The sequence below is a fragment of the Coregonus clupeaformis genome, chromosome 10, assembly GCF_020615455.1.
Source record: "Coregonus clupeaformis isolate EN_2021a chromosome 10, ASM2061545v1, whole genome shotgun sequence".
NCBI lineage: Eukaryota > Metazoa > Chordata > Actinopteri > Salmoniformes > Salmonidae > Coregonus > Coregonus clupeaformis.
The window spans coordinates 5239643-5265509 of NC_059201.1; the positions used below are offsets into that span (position 1 = coordinate 5239643).

General features: G+C 42.9%; 1 protein-coding gene across 3 annotated transcripts in view; it reads right to left on the reverse strand.

The window, feature by feature from the left end:
- Positions 1–25858, reverse strand: part of LOC121574699 (homeodomain-interacting protein kinase 1) — a 63584-nt gene extending 37726 nt beyond the window's left edge. For 2 of the 3 annotated variants that reach the window (XM_041887240.2, XM_041887238.2), the window contains exons 1-7: positions 25293–25858; positions 21203–21998; positions 18923–19114; positions 15798–15979; positions 11379–11502; positions 7434–7553; positions 7099–7185 (exon numbers count right to left, since the gene is read on the reverse strand). In XM_041887240.2, the coding sequence (XP_041743174.1) occupies positions 7099–7185; positions 7434–7553; positions 11379–11502; positions 15798–15979; positions 18923–19114; positions 21203–21931 (1434 nt within the window). In that variant the 5' untranslated portion in view covers positions 21932–21998; positions 25293–25858. The remainder of the gene's footprint in view (positions 1–7098; positions 7186–7433; positions 7554–11378; positions 11503–15797; positions 15980–18922; positions 19115–21202; positions 21999–25292) is intronic. The other variant, XM_041887239.2, reaches the window with a different exon arrangement.
- Positions 25859–25867: the final 9 nt, after the last annotated feature.

The window sequence follows — 25867 nt, forward strand, 5'->3', positions numbered from 1 at the left end:
GTAGCATACCTAGCTGCATCATGTAGCATACCTAGCTGCATCATGTAGCATACCTAGCTGCATCATGTAGCATACCTAGCTGCATCATGTAGCATACCTAGCTGCATCATGTAGCATACCTAGCTGCATCATGTAGCATACCTAGCTGCATCATGTAGCATACCTAGCTGTATCATGTAGCATACCTACCTGCATCATACCTAGCTGCATCATGTAGCATACCTAGCTGCATCATGTAGCATACCTACCTGCATCATACCTAGCTGCATCATGTAGCATACCTAGCTGCATCATGTAGCATACCTAGCTGCATCATGTAGCATACCTACCTGCATCATGTAGCATACCTAGCTGTATCATGTAGCATACCTAGCTGCATCATGTAGCATACCTACCTGCATCATGTAGCATACCTAGCTGCATCATGTAGCATACCTAGCTGCATCATGTAGCATACCTAGCTGCATCATGTAGCATACCTACCTGCATCATGTAGCATACCTAGCTGTATCATGTAGCATACCTACCTGCATCATGTAGCATACCTAGCTGTATCATGTAGCATACCTAGCTGCATCATGTAGCATACCTACCTGCATCATGTAGCATACCTACCTGCATCATGTAGCATACCTAGCTGCATCATGTAGCATACCTAGCTGTATCATGTATCATACCTAGCTGCATCATGTAGCATACCTAGCTGCATCATGTAGCATACCTACCTGCATCATGTAGCATACCTAGCTGTATCATGTAGCATACCTACCTGCATCATGTAGCATACCTACCTGCATCATGTAGCATACCTACCTGTATCATGTAGCATACCTACCTGTATCATGTAGCATACCTACCTGCATCATGTAGCATACCTACCTGCATCATGTAGCATACCTACCTGCATCATGTAGCATACCTAGCTGTATCATGTAGCATACCTACCTGCATCATGTAGCATACCTACCTGCATCATGTAGCATACCTACCTGCATCATGTAGCATACCTAGCTGTATCATGTATCATACCTAGCTGCATCATGTAGCATACCTAGCTGCATCATGTAGCATACCTAGCTGCATCATGTAGCATACCTAGCTGCATAATGTAGCATACCTAGCTGCATCATGTAGCATACCTAGCTGCATCATGTAGCATACCTAGCTGCATCATGTATCATACCTAGCTGCATCATGTAGCATACCTACCTGCATCATGTAGCATACCTACCTGCATCATGTAGCATACCTAGCTGTATCATGTATCATACCTAGCTGCATCATGTAGCATACCTAGCTGCATCATGTAGCATACCTAGCTGCATCATGTATCATACCTAGCTGCATCATGTAGCATACCTAGCTGCATCATGTAGCATACCTAGCTGCATCATGTAGCATACCTAGCTGCATCATGTATCATACCTAGCTGCATCATACCTAGCTGCATCATGTATCATACCTAGCTGCATCATGTAGCATACCTAGCTGCATCATGTAGCATACCTAGCTGCATCATGTAGCATACCTAGCTGCATCATACCTAGCTGCATCATGTATCATACCTAGCTGCATCATACCTAGCTGCATCATGTATCATACCTAGCTGCATCATGTATCATACCTAGCTGCATCATACCTAGCTGCATCATGTATCATACCTAGCTGCATCATGTAGCATACCTAGCTGCATCATGTAGCATACCTAGCTGCATCATGTATCATACCTAGCTGTATCATGTAGCATACCTAGCTGCATCATGTAGCATACCTAGCTGTATCATGTAGCATACCTAGCTGTATCATGTATCATACCTAGCTGCATCATGTAGCATACCTAGCTGCATCATGTATCATACCTAGCTGCATCATGTAGCATACCTAGCTGCATCATGTAGCATACCTAGCTGCATCATGTAGCATACCTAGCTGCATCATGTATCATACCTAGCTGCATCATGTAGCATACCTAGCTGTATCATGTAGCATACCTAGCTGCATCATGTATCATACCTAGCTGCATCATGTATCATACCTAGCTGCATCATACCTAGCTGCATCATGTATCATACCTAGCTGCATCATGTAGCATACCTAGCTGCATCATGTAGCATACCTAGCTGCATCATGTAGCATACCTAGCTGCATCATACCTAGCTGCATCATACCTAGCTGCATCATGTAGCATACCTACCTGTATCATGTAGCATACCTAGCTGCATCATGTAGCATACCTAGCTGCATCATGTAGCATACCTAGCTGCATCATACCTAGCTGCATCATACCTAGCTGCATCATGTAGCATACCTAGCTGCATCATACCTAGCTGCATCATACCTAGCTGCATCATGTAGCATACCTACCTGCATCATGTAGCATACCTAGCTGCATCATGTAGCATACCTAGCTGTATCATGTAGCATACCTAGCTGCATCATGTAGCATACCTAGCTGCATCATGTAGCATACCTAGCTGTATCATGTATCATACCTAGCTGCATCATGTAGCATACCTAGCTGCATCATGTAGCATACCTACCTGCATCATGTAGCATACCTAGCTGTATCATGTAGCATACCTAGCTGTATCATGTAGCATACCTACCTGCATCATGTAGCATACCTAGCTGCATCATGTATCATACCTAGCTGCATCATGTATCATACCTAGCTGCATCATGTAGCATACCTAGCTGCATCATGTAGCATACCTAGCTGTATCATGTAGCATACCTAGCTGCATCATGTAGCATACCTAGCTGCATCATGTATCATACCTAGCTGTATCATGTATCATACCTAGCTGCATCATGTATCATACCTAGCTGCATCATGTATCATACCTAGCTGTATCATGTATCATACCTAGCTGCATCATGTATCATACCTAGCTGTATCATGTAGCATACCTAGCTGCATCATGTAGCATACCTAGCTGCATCATGTAGCATACCTAGCTGCATCATGTAGCATACCTAGCTGCATCATGTAGCATACCTAGCTGTATCATGTAGCATACCTAGCTGCATCATGTAGCATACCTAGCTGCATCATGTATCATACCTAGCTGCATCATGTATCATACCTAGCTGCATCATGTAGCATACCTAGCTGCATCATGTAGCATACCTACCTGCATCATGTAGCATACCTAGCTGCATCATGTAGCATACCTAGCTGTATCATGTAGCATACCTAGCTGCATCATGTAGCATACCTAGCTGCATCATGTAGCATACCTAGCTGCATCATGTAGCATACCTAGCTGTATCATGTAGCATACCTAGCTGCATCATGTAGCATACCTAGCTGCATCATGTAGCATACCTAGCTGCATCATGTAGCATACCTAGCTGCATCATGTAGCATACCTAGCTGCATCATGTAGCATACCTAGCTGTATCATGTAGCATACCTAGCTGCATCATGTAGCATACCTAGCTGCATCATGTAGCATACCTAGCTGCATCATGTATCATACCTAGCTGCATCATGTAGCATACCTAGCTGCATCATGTAGCATACCTAGCTGCATCATGTAGCATACCTAGCTGCATCATGTAGCATACCTAGCTGCATCATGTATCATACCTAGCTGCATCATGTAGCATACCTAGCTGCATCATGTAGCATACCTAGCTGCATCATGTAGCATACCTAGCTGCATCATGTAGCATACCTAGCTGCATCATGTAGCATACCTAGCTGCATCATGTAGCATACCTAGCTGCATCATGTAGCATACCTAGCTGCATCATGTATCATACCTAGCTGCATCATGTAGCATACCTAGCTGCATCATGTAGCATACCTAGCTGCATCATGTAGCATACCTAGCTGTATCATGTATCATACCTAGCTGTATCATGTATCATACCTAGCTGCATCATGTATCATACCTAGCTGCATCATGTATCATACCTAGCTGCATCATGTATCATACCTAGCTGCATCATGTAGCATACCTACCTGCATCATGTAGCATACCTAGCTGTATCATACCTAGCTGTATCATGTATCATACCTAGCTGCATCATGTATCATACCTAGCTGTATCATGTAGCATACCTAGCTGCATCATGTAGCATACCTACCTGCATCATGTAGCATACCTAGCTGTATCATACCTAGCTGCATCATGTATCATACCTAGCTGCATCATGTAGCATACCTAGCTGTATCATACCTAGCTGTATCATGTATCATACCTAGCTGCATCATGTAGCATACCTACCTGCATCATGTAGCATACCTAGCTGTATCATACCTAGCTGTATCATGTATCATACCTAGCTGCATCATGTATCATACCTAGCTGCATCATGTAGCATACCTAGCTGCATCATGTATCATACCTAGCTGCATCATGTATCATACCTAGCTGCATCATGTATCATACCTAGCTGCATCATGTAGCATACCTAGCTGCATCATGTATCATACCTAGCTGCATCATGTATCATACCTAGCTGCATCATGTATCATACCTAGCTGCATCATGTAGCATACCTACCTGCATCATGTATCATACCTAGCTGCATCATACCTAGCTGTATCATGTAGCATACCTAGCTGCATCATGTAGCATACCTAGCTGTATCATGTAGCATACCTAGCTGCATCATGTAGCATACCTACCTGCATCATGTATCATACCTACCTGCATCATGTAGCATACCTAGCTGCATCATGTAGCATACCTACCTGCATCATGTAGCATACCTAGCTGTATCATGTATCATACCTAGCTGTATCATGTATCATACCTAGCTGTATCATGTAGCATACCTAGCTGCATCATGTAGCATACCTACCTGCATCATGTAGCATACCTACCTGCAATGTAGCATACCTAGCTGTATCATGTATCATACCTAGCTGTATCATGTATCATACCTAGCTGTATCATGTAGCATACCTAGCTGCATCATGTAGCATACCTACCTGCATCATGTAGCATACCTAGCTGTATCATGTATCATACCTAGCTGTATCATGTAGCATACCTACCTGCATCATGTAGCATACCTAGCTGTATCATGTAGCATACCTACCTGCATCATGTATCATACCTAGCTGTATCATGTATCATACCTAGCTGCATCATGTAGCATACCTAGCTGCATCATGTAGCATACCTACCTGCATCATGTATCATACCTAGCTGCATCATGCTAGCATACCTAGCTGCATCATGTAGCATACCTAGCTGCATCATGTAGCATACCTAGCTGCATCATGTAGCATACCTAGCTGTATCATACCTAGCTGTATCATACTACTCATGTAGCATACCTAGCTGCATCATGTATCATACCTAGCTGTATCATGTAGCATACCTAGCTGCATCATGTAGCATACCTAGCTGCATCATACCTAGCTGCATCATGTATCATACCTACCTGCATCATGTATCATACCTAGCTGCATCATGTATCATACCTAGCTGCATCATGTATCATACCTAGCTGCATCATGTATCATACCTAGCTGCATCATGTATCATACCTAGCTGCATCATGTATCATACCTAGCTGCATCATACCTAGCTGCATCATGTAGCATACCTAGCTGTATCATGTAGCATACCTAGCTGTATCATGTAGCATACCTAGCTGCATCATACCTACCATCATGTATCATACCTACCTGCATCATGTATCATACCTAGCTGCATCATGTATCATACCTAGCTGCATCATGTATCATACCTAGCTGCATCATGTATCATACCTAGCTGTATCATGTATCATACCTAGCTGCATCATGTATCATACCTAGCTGCATCATGTATCATACCCAGCTGCATCATGTATCATACCTAGCTGTATCATGTATCATACCTAGCTGCATCATGTATCATACCTAGCTGCATCATGTAGCATACCTAGCTGTATCATGTATCATACCTAGCTGTATCATGTATCATACCTAGCTGCATCATGTAGCATACCTAGCTGCATCATGTAGCATACCTACCTGCATCATGTATCATACCTAGCTGCATCATGTATCATACCTACCTGCATCATGTATCATACCTAGCTGCATCATGTAGCATACCTAGCTGCATCATGTAGCATACCTACCTGCATCATGTATCATACCTAGCTGCATCATGTATCATACCTAGCTGCATCATGTATCATACCTAGCTGCATCATGTATCATACCTAGCTGCATCATACCTAGCTGCATCATGTATCATACCTAGCTGCATCATGTAGCATACCTAGCTGCATCATACCTAGCTGCATCATGTATCATACCTAGCTGCATCATGTATCATACCTAGCTGTATCATGTATCATACCTAGCTGCATCATGTAGCATACCTAGCTGTATCATACCTAGCTGTATCATGTATCATACCTAGCTGCATCATACCTAGCTGTATCATGTAGCATACCTAGCTGCATCATGTAGCATACCTACCTGCATCATGTATCATACCTAGCTGCATCATGTATCATACCTAGCTGCATCATGTAGCATACCTAGCTGTATCATACCTAGCTGTATCATGTATCATACCTAGCTGCATCATACCTAGCTGTATCATGTAGCATACCTAGCTGCATCATGTAGCATACCTACCTGTATCATGTAGCATACCTAGCTGCATCATGTAGCATACCTACCTGCATCATGTATCATACCTAGCTGTATCATACCTAGCTGCATCATGTATCATACCTAGCTGCATCATACCTAGCTGTATCATGTAGCATACCTAGCTGCATCATGTAGCATACCTACCTGCATCATGTATCATACCTAGCTGCATCATACCTAGCTGTATCATGTAGCATACCTAGCTGCATCATGTAGCATACCTAGCTGTATCATGTAGCATACCTAGCTGCATCATGTAGCATACCTAGCTGTATCATGTAGCATACCTAGCTGTATCATGTAGCATACCTAGCTGTATCATGTAGCATACCTAGCTGTATCATGTAGCATACCTAGCTGTATCATGTAGCATACCTAGCTGCATCATGTAGCATACCTAGCTGCATCATGTAGCATACCTAGCTGTATCATGTAGCATACCTAGCTGCATCATACCTAGCTGTATCATGTAGCATACCTACCTGCATCATGTCATCCAGACAATTGAAGATGTATTTCCTAGCCTCCTTAGACTTGATGCCCATCTCAGCCTCGTGGTCTGAAGGAGTCTAATAAACAGAGAACATATTAACGTTACACTCGTCATCGCTACATGTTTAGAAGAATGGCTGAAGCTTGAATATACAGGAAAAGGAAAAATTGCATTATGGTGTGCATCTCCATAAAGTATTACAGAGTCGGGCGACATTACTTATTTCATGAAGGTAGATCTTCCTAAGAAAAATAAAGCTTGTTTCTGCCTAACAACAAAAAACAATTACCAGATTGTTGCGGCAAGTGAGGAGGTGTGTAATACCTTGATCCTCCACAGGGGGTAGCTGGAGTCAGGTCCTCTCTTGAAGAAGCGGCCAGTCTTGGTGCCGGCGCTCAGCAGGTACTCTGCAGGCAGGCCCTGAGTCTGGGATATATATCGGATCTAGCGGAGGAGGAAAGGTAGGAAGGTTTTACACTCCATTGTAATACATTTAAAATCAACAGTTTGATATACACTACCGTTCAAAAGTTTGGGGTCACTTAGAAATGTCCTTGTTTTTTTCCGAAAGAAAAGCAAAAAAAAAAGTTGTCTATTAAAATAACATCAAATTGATCAGAAATACAGTGTAGACATTGTATTGTTGTAAATGGCTATTGTAGCTGGAAACGGCTGATTTTTTATGGAATATCTACAGTGAGGGAAAAAAGTATTTGATCCCCACTGACAAAGAAATGATCAGTCTATAATTTTAATGGTAGGTTTATTTGAACAGTGAGAGACAAAATAACAACAAAAAAATCCAGAAAAACGCATGTCAAAAATGTTATAAATTGATTTGCATTTTAATGAGGGAAATAAGTATTTGACCCCCTCTCAATCAGAAAGATTTCTGGCTCCCAGGTGTCTTTTTATAAAAGGTAAAGAGCTGAGATTAGGAGCACACTCTTAAAGGGAGTGCTCCTAATCTCAGTTTGTTACCTGTATAAAAGACACCTGTCCACAGAAGCAATCAATCAATCAGATTCCAAACTCTCTACCATGGCCAAGACCAAAGAGCTCTCCAAGGATGTCAGGGAAAAGATTGTAGACCTACACAAAGCTGGAATGGGCTACAAGACCATCGCCAAGCAGCTTGGTGAGAAGGTTACAACAGTTGGTGCGATTATTCGCAAATGGAAGAAACACAAAAGACCTGTCAATCTCCCTCGGCCTGGGGCTCCATGCAAGATCTCACCTCGTGGAGTTGCAATGATCATGAGAACGGTAAGGAATCAGCCCAGAACTACACGGGAGGATCTTGTCAATGATCTCAAGGCAGCTGGGACCGTAGTCACCAAGATAACAATTGGTAACACACTATGCCGTGAAGGACTGAAATCCTGCAGCGCCCACAAGGTCCCCCTGCTCAAGAAAGCACATATACAGGCCCGTCTGAAGTTTGCCAATGAACATCTGAATGATTCAGAGGAGAACTGGGTGAAAGTGTTGTGGTCAGATGAGACCAAAATCGAGCTCTTTGGCATCAACTCAACTCGCCGTGTTTGGAGGAGGAGGAATGCTGCCTATGACCCCAAGAACACCATCCCCACCGTCAAACATGGAGGTGGAAACATTATGCTTTGGGGGTGTTTTTCTGCTAAGGGGACAGGACAACTTCACCGCATCAAAGGGATGATGGACGGGGCCATGTACCGTCAAATCTTGAGTGAGAACCTCCTTCCCTCAGCCAAGGCATTGAAAATGGGTCGTGGATGGGTATTCCAGTATGACAATGACCCAAAACACACGGCCAAGGCAACAAAGGAGTGGCTCAAGAAGAGCAGCTTGACCGTATGGTACGTAAGAAGTGCCCATCAAGCCAATCCAACTGGTGGGAGGTGCTTCAGGAAGCAAGGGGTGAAATCTCTTCAGATTACCTCAACAAATTGACAACTAGAATGCCAGTGCTTTCCTCTCCATCTTAAATAAGCATGCCCCATTCAAAAAATGCAGAACTAAGAACAGATATAGCCCCTGGTTCACCTCAGACTTGACTGACCTTGACCAGCACAAAAACATCCTGTGGTGTACTGCATTAGCATCGAACAGCCCCCGCGATATGCAACTTTTCAGGGAAGTCAGGAGCCAATATACACAATCAGTTAGGAAAACAGAAATTTGCATCCTGTAGCACTAACTCCAAAAAGTTTTGGGACACTGTAAAGTCCATGGAGAATAAGAGCACCTCCTCCCAGCTGCCCACTGCACTGATGCTAGGAAACACTGTCACCACCGATAAATCTACGATAATCGAGAATTTCAACAAGCATTTTGCTACGGCTGGCCATGCTTTCCACCTGGCTACCCCTACCCCGGCCACTAGCTCTGCACCCTCTGCTGCAACTTGCCCACGATATTATAACCGCGATCGATAATTGACAGTACTGTGCAGCCGTCTTCATCAACCTGGCCAAGGCTTTCAACTCTGTCAATCATCGCATTCTTATTGGCAGACTAAATAGCCTTGGTTTCTCAAATGACTGCCTCGCCTGGTTCACCAACTACTTCTCAGAGTTCAATGTGTCAAATCGGAGGGCCTGTTGTCTGGACCTATGGCAGTCTCTATGGGGGTGCCACAGGGTTCAATTCTTGGGCCGACTCTTTTCTCTGTGTATATCAATGATGTCGCTCTTGCTGCTGGTGACTCTCAGATCCACCTCTATGCAGACGACACCATTTTGTATACATCTGGCCCTTCATTGGACACTGTGTTAACAAACTTCCAAATGAGCATCAATGCCATACAACACTCCTTCAGTAGCCTCCAACTGCTCTTAAACGCTAGTAAAACTAAATGCATGCTCTTCATTCGAACGCTGCTTGCACCCGCCCACCCGACTAGAATCACTACTCTCGGCGGGTCTGACCTAGAGTATGTGGACAACTACAAATATCTAGGTGTCTGGTTAGACTGTAAACTCTCCTTCCAGACTCACATTAAGCATCTCCAATCAAAAGTTAGATCTAGAATCGGCTTCCTATTTCGCAACAAAGCCTCCTTCACTCATGCTGCCAAACATGCCCTCGTAAAACTGACTATCCTACCGATCCTTGACTTCGGTGATGTCATTTACAAAATAGCCTCCAACACTCTAGTCAGCAAATTGGATGTAGTCTATCACAGTGCCATCCGTTTTGTCACCAAAGCCCCATACACTACCCACCACTGTGACCTGTATGCTCTCGTTGGCTGGCCCTCACTACATATTTGTCGCCAAACCCACTGGCTCCAGGTCATCTATAAATCACTGCTAGGCAAATCCCCGTCTTATCCTAGCTCACTGGTCACCATAGCAACACCCACCCGTAGTATGCGCTCCAGCAGGTATATCTCACTGGTCATCCCCAAAGCCAACATCTCCTTTGGCCGCCATTCCTTCCAGTTCTCTGCTGCCAATGACTGGAACGAACTCCAAAAATCTCTGAAGCTGGAGACTCTTATCTCCCTCACTAACTTTAAGCATCAGTTGTCAGAGCAGCTTACCGATCACTGCACCTGTACACAGCCCATCTGTAATTAGCCCACCCAACTACCTCATCCCTATATTGTTATTTATTTTGCTCATTTGCACCCCAGTATCTCTATTTGCACATCATCTCTTGCACATCTATCATTCCAGTGTTAATACTAAATGTAATTATTCTGCACTATAGCCTATTTATTGCCTTACCCCCATAACTTACTACATTTGAACACACTGTATATATATTTTCTGTTGTATTTTTGACTTTATGTTTTGTTTTACCCCATATGTAACTCTGTGTTGTTGTTTTTATCACACTGCTTTGCTTTATCTTGGCCAGGTCGCAGTTGTAAATGAGAACTTGTTCTCAACTGGCTTACCTGGTTAAATAAAGGTTAAATAAAAATAAAAATAAATTTTTAAAAGGTCTGCAAGGCTGTAATTGCTGCAAATGGAGGATTCTTTGAAGAAAGCAAAGTTTGAAGGACACTTTTATTTCTATTAAAAAATCATTATTTATAACCTTGTCAATGACTACATTTCCTATGCATTTTGCCATATTTCCTATTCAAACTCATTTCATGTATGTTTTCATGGAAAACAAGGACATTTCTAAGTGACCCCAAACTTTTGAACGGTGGTGTAGCTTGGTTAAGAACACAACCCAGGAAGTGTCTGAGAGATGTAACGGCTCCTCACGAGAAAATAAGACTCCATCATAACAGTTTAGGATAAAAATAACAATGTGTTTAGCAGTACTCACCTGGTCGTATTCTGATGCCCCGGGATAGAGGGGCCACCCCAGGAACAGCTCCGCTATAACACACCCCAAAGACCACATGTCTATCGCCTCGCAGAACGGCAGGCCCAGGATGATCTCTGGAGCCCTGAGGGAGAAAACATACAACATTATTAGCCAAATACCAGCAATCACCTGGACTTCATTATACCAAGACTGTAGTGGAATAACCACCTGGACTTCATTATACCAAGACTGTAGTGGAATAACCACCTGGACTTCATTATACCAAGACTGTAGTGGAATAACCACCTGGACTTCATTATACCAAGACTGTAGTGGAATAACCACCTGGACTTCATTATACCAAGACTGTAGTGGAATAACCACCTGGACTTCATTATACCAAGACTGTAGTGGAATAACCACCAGGACTTCATTATACCAAGACTGTAGTGGAATAACCACCTGGACTTCATTATACCAAGACTGTAGTGGAATAACCACCTGGACTTCATTATACCAAGACTGTAGTGGACATATACCTGTGCCATAATGTTAGATATACAGTGGGGAGAACAAGTATTTGATACACTGCCGATTTTGCAGGTTTTTCTACTTACAAAGCATGTAGAGGTCTGTAATTTTTATCATAGGTACACTTCAACTGTGAGAGACGGAATCTAAAACAAAAATCCCGAAAATGTTATTGCATGACATAAGTATTTGATACATCAGAAAAGCAGAACTTAATATTTGGTACAGAAACCTTTGTTTGCAATTACAGAGATCATACGTTTCCTGTAGGTCTTGACCAGGTTTGCACACACTGCAGCAGGGATTTTGGCCCACTCCTCCATACAGACCTTCTCCAGATCCTTCAGGTTTCGGGGCTATCGCTGGGCAATACGGACTTTCAGCTCCCTCCAAAGATTTTCTATTGGGTTCAGGTCTGGAGACTAGCTAGGCCACTCCAGGACCTTGAGATGCTTCTTACGGAGCCACTCCTTAGTTGCCCTGGCTGTGTGTTTGGGTCGTTGTCATGCTGGAAGACCCAGCCACGACCCATCTTCAATGCTCTTACTGAGGGAAGGAGGTTGTTGGCCAAGATCTCGCGATACATGGCCCCATCCATCCTCCCCTCAATACGGTGCAGATCGTCCAGTCCCCTTTGCAGAAAAGCATCCCCAAAGAATGATGTTTCCACCTCCATGCTTCACGGTTGGGATGGTGTTCTTGGGGTTGTACTCATCCTTCTTCTTCCTCCAAACACGCGAGTGGAGTTTAGACCAAAAAGCTCTATTTTTGTCTCATCAGACCACATGACCTTCTCCCATTCCTCCTCTGGATCATCCAAATGGTCATTGGCAAACTTCAGACGGGCCTGGACATGCGCTGGCTTGAGCAGGGGGACCTTGCGTCCGCTGCAGGATTTTAATCCATGACGGCGTAGTGTGTTACTAATGGTTTTCTTTGAGACTGTGGTCCCAGCTCTCTTCAGGTCATTGACCAGGTCCTGCCGTGTAGTTCTGGGCTGATCCCTCACCTTCCTCATGATCATTGATGCCCCACGAGGTGAGATCTTGCATGGAGCCCCAGACCGAGGGTGATTGACCGTCATCTTGAACTTCTTCCATTTTCTAATAATTGCGCCAACAGTTGTTGCCTTCTCACCAAGCTGCTTGCCTATTGTCCTGTAGCCCATCCCAGCCTTGTGCAGGTCTACAATTTTATCCCCGATGTCCTTACACAGCTCTCTGGTCTTGGCCATTGTGGAGAGGTTGGAGTCTGTTTGATTGAGTGTGTGGACAGGTGTCTTTTATACAGGTAACGAGTTCAAACAGGTGCAGTTAATACAGGTAATGAGTGGAGAACAGGAGGGCTTCTTAAAGAAAAACTAACAGGTCTGTGAGAGCCGGAATTCTTACTGGTTGGTAGGTGATCAAATACTTATGTCATGCAATAAAATGCTAATTAATTACTTTTAAAAAATCATACAATGTTATTTTCTGGATTTTTGTTTTAGATTCCGTCTCTCACAGTTGAAGTGTACCTATGATAAAAATTACAGACCTCTACATGCTTTGTAAGTAGGAAAACCTGCAAAATCGGCAGTGTATCAAATACTTGTTCTCCCCACTGTACCTGTACCATACTGTTAGATATACCTCACAGGAGGTTGGTGGAGGACGGGCTCGTGGTAATGACTGGAGCGGAATGGGCTCGTGGTAATGACTGGAGCGGAATGGGCTCGTGGTAATGACTGGAGCGAAATGGGCTCGTGGTAATGACTGGAGCGGAATGGGCTCGTGGTAATGACTGGAGCGGAATAGGCTCGTGGTAATGACTGGAGCGGAATGGGCTCGTGGTAATGACTGGAGCGGAATGGGCTCGTGGTAATGACTGGAGCGGAATGGGCTCGTGGTAATGACTGGAGCGGAATGGGCTCGTGGTAATGACTGGAGCGGAATGGGCTCGTGGTAATGACTGGAGCGGAATGGGCTCGTGGTAATGACTGGGGCGGAATGGGCTCGTGGTAATGACTGGGGCGGAATGGGCTCGTGGTAATGACTGGGGCGGAATGGGCTCGTGGTAATGACTGGAGCGGAATGGGCTCGTGGTAATGACTGGAGCGGAATGGGCTCGTGGTAATGACTGGAGCGGAATGGGCTCGTGGTAATGACTGGAGCGGAATTGGTGGAATGGTGTCAAATGCATTAAACACAAGGTTTCTAATACGATTCCATTTGCTCCGTTCCATCAATTATTATGAGCCGTTCTCCCCTTAGCAGCCTCCACTGATATACCTGTACCATAATGTTAGATATTCCTGTACCATAATGTTACATACAGTGCATTCAGAAAGTATTCAGACCCCTTCACTTTTTCCACATTTTGTTACATTACAGCCTTATTCTAAAATTGATTAAATTATTTTTTCCCCTCATCAATCTACACACAATATCCTATAATGACAAAGCGAAAACATATTTTTAGAAATTTTAGAAAATGTATTAAAAATAACAAACATAATTACCTTATTTACATAAGTATCCAGACCCTTTGCTATGAGACTCAAAATTGAGCTCAGGTGCATCCTGTTTCCAGTGATCTTCCTTGAGAGGTTTCTACAACTTGATTGGAGTCCACCTTTGGTACATTTAATTGATTGGACATGACTTGGAAAGGCACACACCTGACTTTATAAAGGTCCCACTGTTGACAGTGCATGTCAGAGCAAAAACCAAGCCAGGAATTGTCCGTAGAGCTCCCAGTTCCTCTGTGGAGATGGGAGAACCTTCCAAAAGGACAACCATCTCTGCAGCACTCCACCAATCAGGCCTTTATGCTAGAGTGGCCAGACGGAAGCGACTCCTCAGTAAAAGGCACATGACAGCCCGCTTGGAGTTTGCCAAAAGGCACCTAAAGGACTCTCAGACCATGAGAAACAAGATTCTCTGGTCTGATGAAACAAAGTTTGAACTCTTTGGCCTAAATGCCAAGCGTCACGTCTGGAGGAAACCTGTCACCATCCCTACGGTGAAGCATGGTGGTGGCAGCATCATGCTGTGGGGGTGTTTTTCAGGGACTGGGAGACTAGTCAGGATCGAGGGAAAGATGAACGGAGCAAAGTACAGGGAGATCCTTGATGAAAACCTGCTCGAGTTCTCAGGACCTCAGACTGGGGTGAAGGTTCACCTTCCAACAGGACAACAACCCTAAGCACACAGCCAAGACAACGCAGGAGTGGCTTCAGGACAACTCTCTGAATGTCCTTGAGTGGTCCAGCCAGAGCCCGGACTTGAACACGATCGAACATCTCTGGAGAAACCTGAAAATAGCTGTGCAGCGACGCTCCCCATCCAATCTGACAGAGCTTGAGAGGATCTGCAGAGAAGAATGGGAGAAACTCCCCAAATACAGGTGTGCCAAGCTTGTAGCGTCATACCCAAGAAGACTTGAGGCTGTAATAGCTGCCAAAGGTGCTTCAACAAAGTACTGAGTCAAGGGCCTGAATACTTATGTAAATGTCATATTTCATTTATTGTACTTTTTTTATAAATGTGCAAAGATTTCTAAAAATCTGTTTTTGCTTTGTCATTATGGGGTATTGTAACGTGATGGGGGGGGGGGGGACGATTTAATCAATTTTAGAATAAGGCTGTAACGTAACAAAATTTGGAAAAGTCAAGGGGTCTGAATACTTTCCGAATGCACTGTCCCTCAGTTGCTTGTTTACAGTGGTGTTACTCACAGATGCAACCATGTTGTATCACTCAAACACTCACCTGCACAGGGAAACCCCTAGTCTCAGGTGTAAAAACAGGCATATCTAACTGCAGTATCATGACTAGGGGGAACGTTAAGCAGACAGCCTTGGAGACGTGACTGGCCACACACACACACACACACACACACACACACACACACACACACACAAACCTGTAGTATCGTGACTGGAGGTACGTGGAACAGACAGCCTTGGAGACGTGGGAGGCTGAGCCGAAGTCGATGACCTTGACCCTGTAGGGCTGTCTGAGTGGATCCACCAGCATGATGTTCTCTGGCTTCAGGTCAGCATGGATCAGACCCAGAGACTTCAGCTTCATTAGCGCTGTCGCCACCTAGTGGTCAAATTAAGGTAATGCAGGGTTTCAAAAGGTGTTCGCACTGCAGGCTATGAACAGGTAAGGTTTCAAAAGCATTAGTCTCTCATTGACATCAACCCAATGTAAATGGAGCACGGTTCCCACTTTTCAAGAAATCATTTTCCATGATACATAAAAGTAAGGGAGACAGAACTCACTTCGGGGCAAAACAGACAACTACTATCAACAGCACACAGTCGGAGTAGGTTACCATGCAACTGTTTTGTCAATGTTTAGTTTAGGACAGTTCTGTGAGCAACACAGGAGTTTGGTAATAATAACAGTGTAATAAGTGTAATAATGAGTGTAAGTATAAGTGGAATAATAACAGCGTAATAACAAGCGTAATAATTAGTGTAATAAATGTAATAGTGTACAAACAGTGTAATAACAGTGTAATAATAGTAATAATAAGTGAAATAAGTGTAATAACAGCAGTAATAATTAGTGTAATAACAAGTGTAATAACTAATAACAGCATAATATGTATAATAATAACAGCGTAATATAACAGTATAATACGTGTAAAAACAGTGTAATAAGTGTAATAATACCAGTGTAATAGTGTAATAAATGCAATAAGTGTAATAGTGTACAACAGTGTAATAACAGTGTAATAACAGCGTAATAATATGTGTAATAATAACAGTAATAATTAGTGTAATAACAGTGTAATAAGTGTAATAACAGTGTGATATCATTATAATAATAACAGTGTAATAATAACAGTGTAATAACAGTGTAATAACAGTGTAATAATAACAGTAATAATAAGTGTAATAATAACAGTGTAATAACAGTGTAATAATAACAGTAATAATAAGTGTAATAAGTGTAATAATAAGTGTAATAATATCAGTTTAATAATAACTGTGTAATAATAACAGTGTAATAACAGTGTAATTTACATTTACATTTTAGTCATTTAGCAGACGCTCTTATCCAGAGCGACTTACAGTTAGTGAATGCATACATATTTTTTATTTTTATTTTCATACTGGCCCCGTGAATCGAACCCACAACCCTGGCTTGCAAACGCCATGCTCTACCAACTGAGCTACATCCCTGTCGGCCATTCCCTCCCCTACCCTGGACGACGCTGGGCCAATTGTGCGCCGCCCATGAGTCTCCCGGTCGCGGCCGGCTGCGACAGAGCCTGGATTCGAACCAGGATCTCTAGTGGCACAGTTAGCACTGCGATGCAGCGCCTTAGACCACTGCGCCACTCAGGAGACGTTGTAACAGTGTAATAACAGTGTAATAATAAGTGTAATAACAGTGTAATAATAACAGTGTAATAAGTGTAATAATGTAATAACAGTGTAATAACAGTGAAATATAACAGTGTAATAATAACAGTGTAATAAGTGTAATAATGTAATAACAGTGTAATAACAGTGAAATATAACAGTGTAATAATAACAGTGTAATAAGTGTAATAATGTAATAACAGTGTAATAACAGTGAAATATAACAGTGTAATAATAACAGTGTAATAAGTGTAATAATGTAATAACAGTGTAATAACAGTGAAATATAACAGTGTAATAATAACAGTGTAATAAGTGTAATAATAACAGCATAATAATATGTGTAATAATAACAGCGTAGTATAACAGTATACTACGTGTAATAACTGTAATAATAAGTGTAATAACAGTGTAATAAGTGTAATAAGTGTAATAATAACAGTGTAACAAATGTAATGTGTAACAGTGTAATAAGTGTGATAACAGTGTGATATCATTATAATAATAACAGTAATAATAACAGCGTAATAATAAGTAATAATAACAGTCATAATAAGTGTAATAATAAATGTAATAAGTGTAATAATAACAGCGTAATATAACAGTGTAATAGTGTAATAAGTGTAATAATATGTGTAATAATAACAGTAATAATTAGTGTAATAACAGTGTAATAACAAGTGTGATAGTGTAATAACAGTGTGATATCATTATAATAATAACAGCATAATAATAACATTGTAATAATAACAGTGTAATAATAGCAGTGTAATAATAGCAGTGTAATAACAACAGTGTAATAATAACAGTGTAATAAATGGAATAACAGTGTAATAATAACAGTGTAATAACAGTGTGATATCATTATAATAATAACTGTAATAATAACAGCGTAATATAACAGTGTAATAAGTGTAATAATAACAGCATAATAATATGTGTAATAATAACATCGTAATATAACAGTGTAATACGTGTAATAATAACAATGTAATAAGTGTAATAACAAGTGTAATAATATCAGTGTAATAAATGTAATAACAGTGTAATAAATGTAATGACAGTGTAATAATAACAGTGTAATAACAGTGTGATATCATTATAATAATAACTGTAATAATAACAGCGTAATATAACAGTGTAATAAGTGTAATAATAACAGTGTAATAAGTGTAATAATATCAGTGTAATAACAGTGTAATAAATGTAATAAGTGTAATAGTGTACAAACAGTGTAATAATATGTATAATAATAACAGTGTAATAACAGTGTAATAACAGTAGTGTAATAACAAAGTAATAACAACAGTGTAATAACAACAACGTAATAATAACAGTGTAAACATTGGAAAGTCCTGTGTAGCTCAGTTGGTAGAGCATGGCGCTTGCAACGCCAGGTTTGTGGGTTCGATTCCCACGGGGGGCCAGTATGAAAATGTATGCACTCACTAACTGTAAGTCGCTCTGGATAAGAGCGTCTGCTAAATGACTCAAATGTAAATGTAAAATGTAAATAACAGTGTGATACAACTCAACTTTTAGAATGTGTAGGCCTACCAGGTAAACAGACTGTCAAATCAGGTTCAACCATAACATCATGATCATCTTTCTTCCACACATTTCTATAGTGTCTCTATAATGGATCAATAAAGTTGTACTGTTTTGTCACCTGTTGCAGTATGGGTCTGATGTGTCGTAATGGCAGGGGGCTGAACTTGCTGTGCTTCAGGAAGTCATAGAGGTTCTGCTCCAGCATCTCAAACACCAGGCAGGTGTGGCCTTTGTGTTGGAAACACTCGTAGGAACGCACAAAGTTAAACTCATCGGCGTTCTCCGCACTAAGACGGTTCAGGATGCCCACCTGGGAACAGACGGTGGGAAACGTTGACACAGCTCAACGTACTCCGCTACACTTGTTTTCTCCAGTGTTGTCTTTTCTAGAACTAGTCTCGCTCCTGGCAACAAGCAGGAGGTGTGTATGTTAGGGATAGATCTCCATGCCTGGTCTACGGTGAGAATTTCAGTCACACTTTATTTGGATAGTCCCCCATAGACGATCTATGGATTACCAGACTTTTAGCTTGAAGGAAAATAAAGAGTGTGTGTTGGTGAGAAAACATTGACAACCCACAACACACTGTACAGTTGAAGTCGGAAGTTGACATACACTTAGGTTGGAGTCATTAAAACTCGTTTTTCAACCACTCCACAAATTTCTTGTTAACAAACTATAGTTTTGGCAAGTCGGTTAGGACATCTACTTTGTGTATGACACAAGTAATTTTTCCAACATTTGTTTACAGACAGATTATTTCACTTATAATTCACTGTATCACAATTCCAGTGGGTCAGAAGTTTACATACACTAAGTTGACTGTGCCTTTAAACAGCTTGGAAAATTCCAGAAAATGATGTTATGGCTTTAGAAGCTTCTGATAGGCTAATTGACATCATTTGAGTCAATTGGAGGTGTACCTGTGGATGTATTTCAAGGCCTACCTTCAAACTCAGTGCCTCTTTGCTTGACATCATGGAAAAATCAAAAGAAATCAGCCAAGACCTCAGAAAAGAAATTGTAGACCTCCACAAGTCTGGTTCATCCTTGGGAGCAATTTCCAAACGCCTGAAGGTACCACATTCATCTGTACAAACAATAGTACGCAAGTATAAACACCATGGGACCACGCAGCCATCATACCACTCAGGAAGGAGACGCCTTCTGTCTCCTAGAGATGAACTTACTTTGGTGTGAAAAGTGCAAATAAATCCCAGAACAACAGCAAAGGACCTTGTGAAGATGCTGGAGTAAACAGGTACAAAAGTATCTATAGCCACAGTAAAATAAGTCCTATATCAACATAACCTGAAAGGCCGCTCAGCAAGGAAGAAGCCTCTGCTCCAAAACCGCCATAAAAAAGCCAGACTACGGTTTGCAACTGCACATGGGGACAAAGATCGTACTTTTTGGAGAAATGTCCTCTGGTCTGATGAAACAAAAATATAACTGTTTGGCCATAATGACCATCGTTACGTTTGGAGGAAAAAGGGGGTGCTTGCAAGACGAAGAACACCATCCCAACCGTGAAGCACGGGGGTGGCAGCATCATGCTGTGGGGGTGCTTTGCTGCAGGAGGGACTGGTGCACTGCAACATCTCAAGACATCAGTCAGGAAGTTAAAGCTTGGTCGCAAATGGGTCTTCCAAATGGACAATGACCCCAAGCATACTTCCAAAGTTGTGGCAAAATGGCTTAAGGACAACAAAGTCAAGGTATTGGAGTAGCCATCACAAAGCCCTGACCTCAATCCTATAGAAAAGGTTTGGGCAGAACTGAAAATGCATGTGTGAGCAAGGAGGCCTACAAACCTGACTCAGTTACACCAGCTCTGTCAGGAGGAATGGGCCAAAATTCACCCAACTTATTGTGGGAAGCTTGTGGAAGGCTACCCGAAACGTTTGACCCAAGTTAAACAATTTAAAGGCAATGCTACCAAATACTAATTGAGTGTATGTAAACTTCTGACCCACTGGGAATGTGATGAAAGAAATAAAAGCTGAAATAAATCACTCTACTATTATTCTGACCTAAAACAGGGAATTTTTACTAGGATTAAATGTCAGGAATTGTGAAAAACTGAGTTTAAATGTATTTGGCTAAGGTGTATGTAAACTTCCGACTTCAACTGTACATGGGTAAGTCCTATCTATTATTGGGCTAGTCAAACACTTGCATTTCATTGACAGGAGGGGTTGAAGGTCTATGGAGAAAGTCCTCTTGAAAGGCAATAAACATCTAGCCTGGTGTCCAAGCTGAAGTGCTTTGTTTCCCCATAGTGAGTCTCACTTCACAAAACCACGAAGGTGAAACGGTGCATATCAGTTTGGATTCCAGGCTAATAAACATCACCAATCAAATCAATGACGACAGACCGAAAAAAATTGAACCCACCTCGATCTGGCCCTGTCGTGCGTATGAGGGGTGGTTCTTGAGGATCTTGATGGCCACGATCTCATTGGTTCCCCTCTTCCAGCACTTGGCCACCTGACCGAAGGTCCCCCTCCCCAGGAACTCCAGCACCTCATAACTACAGGAGACTGAACACAGGATCTCATGCTGAACCAGCTGGTAGTCCCCCTCTCCGTTGGAGCTGGAGCTCTTGGTGTTGGGGGCCGAGTTGGGGATGGACTGGCCCGTTCCCCCTCCTCCTCCCCCTGTCCGCGTGGAGAAGACGGGTGGAGGGGCAGAGAGCTCCTCCAGGATCTGAACACTACCACTACCACTGCCACTCGCTTCAACTTCCTTATTCTTCCTCTTCCGGCCCTGTCGTCGTGTCCCCGTGCCTGTCGCAGTCGTCTCGGTGTGTGCGCAGTGGTCGTTGAGGCGGCGGCTGGAGCCTCGGGGGAGGCTGCCTGTGCTGTCGGCCGCCCGGACCACCACCTGGCCTCGGGAGCCTGGGGTGGGAGGGAACACTAACGCAGAGGGGGCGAAGGGGGGCACGGCCACGCCTACTGCAGGGGCGAAGGAGTACCCCCCTACCCCCTGCTGGCCCCCCACGGAACCATAGGGGGTGTCAGAGGGCACCTCCCAAACACAGCTCTCCACCTTCATCTTCTTGACGCGGCAGAAGGCGCTGGAGGAGATGGAAAGAGGAGAGAACACCTGGAGCTGGGACGACATACCTGGGAGGGAGGGAGAAGAGAGAGGTGGTGGGAATTAAGGAAGGGGAAAGAGGGTATGATTGTGACTGGTGAGAGAGAGAGAGAGAGAGAGCGAGAGAGAGAGAGAGAAGGACAGAGAGACGGAAAGAAAGAGAGATCTATCAATGGGACATATCTTGTACAGCTATTACAATGTCAAGCCTTGATGAAAGTCTTGCATGTTCCAGAATGTTCATTAGAAATATACAGTGCGTATTAGAGGTTTTCACAGGTGTACCCCGAACTGCTTTGGCCCCAACATTCTAACTTTTCCCTCGGGTCCGGGTCGGGTCCTGTTTGATTTTCACTCCTCTACTCAGCAAATTGGATGTAGTCTATCACAGTGCCATCCGTTTTGTCTCCAAAGCCCCATATACTACCCACCACTGTGACCTGTACGCTCTTGTTGGCTGGTCCTCACTACATGTTCGTCGTCAAACCCACTGGCTCCAGGCCATCTATAAATCACTGCTAGGCAAATCCCTGCCTTATCTTAGCTCATTGGTCACCATAGCAGCACCCACCCGTAGTCTGCGCTCCAGCAGGTATATCTCACTGGTCATTCCCAAAGCCAACACCTCCTTTGGCCGCCATTCCTTCCAGTTCTCTGCTGCCAATGACTGGAACGAACTACAAAAATCTCTGAAGCTGGAGACTCTTATCTCCCTCACTAACTTTAAGCATCAGTTGTCAGAGCAGCTTACCGATCACTGCACCTGTACACAGCCCATCTGTAATTAGCCCACCCAACTACCTCATCCCTATATTGTTATATATTTTGCACCTCAGTATCTTTATTTGCACATCATCTCTTGCACATCTAGCATTCCAGTGTTAATACTAATTGTAATTATTTTGCACTATAGCCTATTTATTGCCTTACCTCCATAACTTGCTACATTTGCACACACTGTATATATATTTTCTGTTGTATTTTTTGACTTTATGTTTTTTTTTACCCCATATGTAACTCTGTGTTGTTGTTTTTATCGCACTGCTTTGCTTTATCTTGGCCAGGTCGCAGTTGTAAATGAGAACTTGTTCTCAACTGGCTTACCTGGTTAAATAAAAAATAAAAAGTCATTGGGTCTATGTAACTACAGCTGGTAGAACCGAGCGGACACGGCCATGGCTCTGCATAGCCTGTAGCATATATTTAACACTATTTAAGGTGAACACATAAAGACCAACTCGTTAAACCAGATTGCACTGAAGTAATACGGCAAAAAATGTGCCAAAGCAAATCACGTCTGGAGGAAACCTGTCACCATCCCTACGGTGAAGCATGGTGGTGGCAGCATCATGCTGTGGGGGTGTTTTTCAGTGGCAGGGACTGGGAGACTAGTCAGGATTGAGGGAAAGATGAACGGAGCAAAGTACAGAGAGATCCTTGATGAAAACCTGCTCCAGAGTTCTCAGGACCTCAGACTGGGGCGAAGGTTCACCTTCCAACAGGACAACGACCCTAAGCACACAGTCAAGACAACGCAGGAGTGGCTTCGGGACAAGTCTCTGAATGTCCTTGAGTGGCCCAGCCAGAGCCCGGACTTGAACCCGATCAAACATCTCTGGAGAGACCTGAAAATAGCTGTGCAGCAACGCTCCCCATCCAACCTGACAGAGCTTGAGGGGTTCTGCAGAGAAGAATGGGAGAAACTCCCCCAAAAACCTGTTTTTGCTTTGTCATTATGGGGTATAGATTGATGAGGTTGAAAAAACTATTTAATCAATTTTAGAATAAAAGGAGACCCATGAGGTGGCGTACAGTTGGCCCAGCGTCGTCCGGGTAAGGGGAGGGTTTGGCTGGCCGGGATGTCCTTGTCCCATTGCGCTCTAGCGACTCCTTGTGGCGGCCGGGCGCATGCACGCTGACTTCAGGTCACCAGCTGTACGGGGTTTCCTCCGACACGTTGGTGCGGCTGGCTTCCGGGTTAAGCAGGCAGTGTGTCAAGAAGCAGTGCGGCTTGGCGGGGTTGTGTTTCGGAGGACGCATGGTTCTCGACCTTCTCCTCTCCCAAGTCCATACGGGTGTCGCAGCGATGGGACAAGACTGTAACTACCAATTGGATATCACGGAATTGGGGGGTAAAAAGTAAAACAAAAAACAAATGGACTGGTGAGTTTTTCAGGAAGAAAAGGAAACTGGATGGTTCTAAGCACAGGAAAAATCCTAAAGGTCAACCTGGTTCAGTCTGCTTTCCACCAGACACTGGGAGATGAATTCACCTTTCAGCAGGACAATAACTTAAAACACAATGCCAAACCTACACTGGAGCTGCTTACCAAGAAGACAGTGAATGTGGCAGAGTTGCAGTTTTGACTGCTTGAAAATCTATGACAAGACCTGAAAATGGTTGTCAAGCAATGATCAACAACCAACTTGTTGAAAAGAATGATGGGCAAATGTTGCACAATCCAGGTGTGGAAAGCTCTTAGAGACTTACCCAGAAAGACTCAGCTGTAATCGCTGCCAAAGGTGATTCTAACATGTAGACTCAGGGGGTTTGAATACTTTTCTAATCAAGATATATTAGTGTTTTATTTTTCATTAATCTTTTACAAATGTTAGAATTGTTCTTCCACTTTGACATTAGAGTATTTTGTGTAGATCGTTGACAAAAAAAATTACAATCAAATCAATCTTAATCCGACTTTATAACACAACAAAATGTGGAACAAGTCAAGGGGTGTCAAGCTCTCCAGGTGTACCTGCCACACCCCTGATCTCATGTCTGTATTGTTGTTTAAAAACAGCTAGCTAGTGTCCTCAAGATACCTGCACGTATCAACATAGTAAACATGCTGCATATACCGCTGGGCTAGCCATCTATGATAGCCACAACAAAAGAGAAGGATCTTCTCCATCCAAAACGGCTGTCCATTGCAATGTTTAGGACAAGACAGTGGGCTTTCCTGAGGCAAATGTCAAGCTAGCTTGTCTAGCTAATCAAATAGTGTGATACTCTTTTGGTGGACATGATTTTGCATTTACATTTTTGTCATTTAGCAGATGCTAGCCTCTTATCCTGAGCGATATACAGTTAGATCAACATTTCACTTCCATATTATGAGATCATCTATTTAATAGTAGCTAGCTTCAATTTCCCTTCCTGCCCTACAATATAGTTATAATCGTTCAAATGTAGGAAAGTAAATCAGAGATAGCCAAGACGAGCGGTCATTAATGACACATTGTTGACAGCTAGTTAGCTGGTTTAGCTACCAATCTATCCCACTACATGCCTACTGTAACAAGTTAGCTAGCTAGCTAGAAACGTCAATAACATCCCACTCGGACCCCTCTACGAAATCATTGCGTTTCAAACAAACTATCAACATACCTGATTTTATTTCACAGTGTAATGTCGAAGATCAGTACAGTAATGGGTTGAAATCCCACATAAGAGAGCAGATTATCCAGATGTAGATAACTAGGAGCGATAAAACTAGCTAGGCCTTCATTGTTGTCCAACGACACAGACGTTAGTAGGCACACACAAGTCGAGAGCGGTTCTGCTCGGAAACAGTCCAATCGGTTGTAATAAAATGAAATCAAAAGTAGTTACATAACAAAACGTATTTTCTTTACATTAAAAACACTTCCTTCAAAAGCTACCGGAACAAACCACGTCATTTATCAGCTGCAAATCTAACGTAGCAGGCGTAGAAAGCACGGAGGTAGAAAGACGGCCATGGCTAGAAGGGATCAAGACTTTGTCCGAATTTATTTCTCCTGGCACGTAATGATAATTGGGTTAAGGTTTGGAAAAGAGTTAATGATTTGGCTAGGGTTAGCAAAAAAAAGCACACACAAAAAAGACGCATGAGCGGAGTTCCTACTTCCGTTTGTCAGGGGTAACGGACGTCAGGTTGAGAACACTGTATCCACAGATAAAACATTGAGATTTGGTTATAA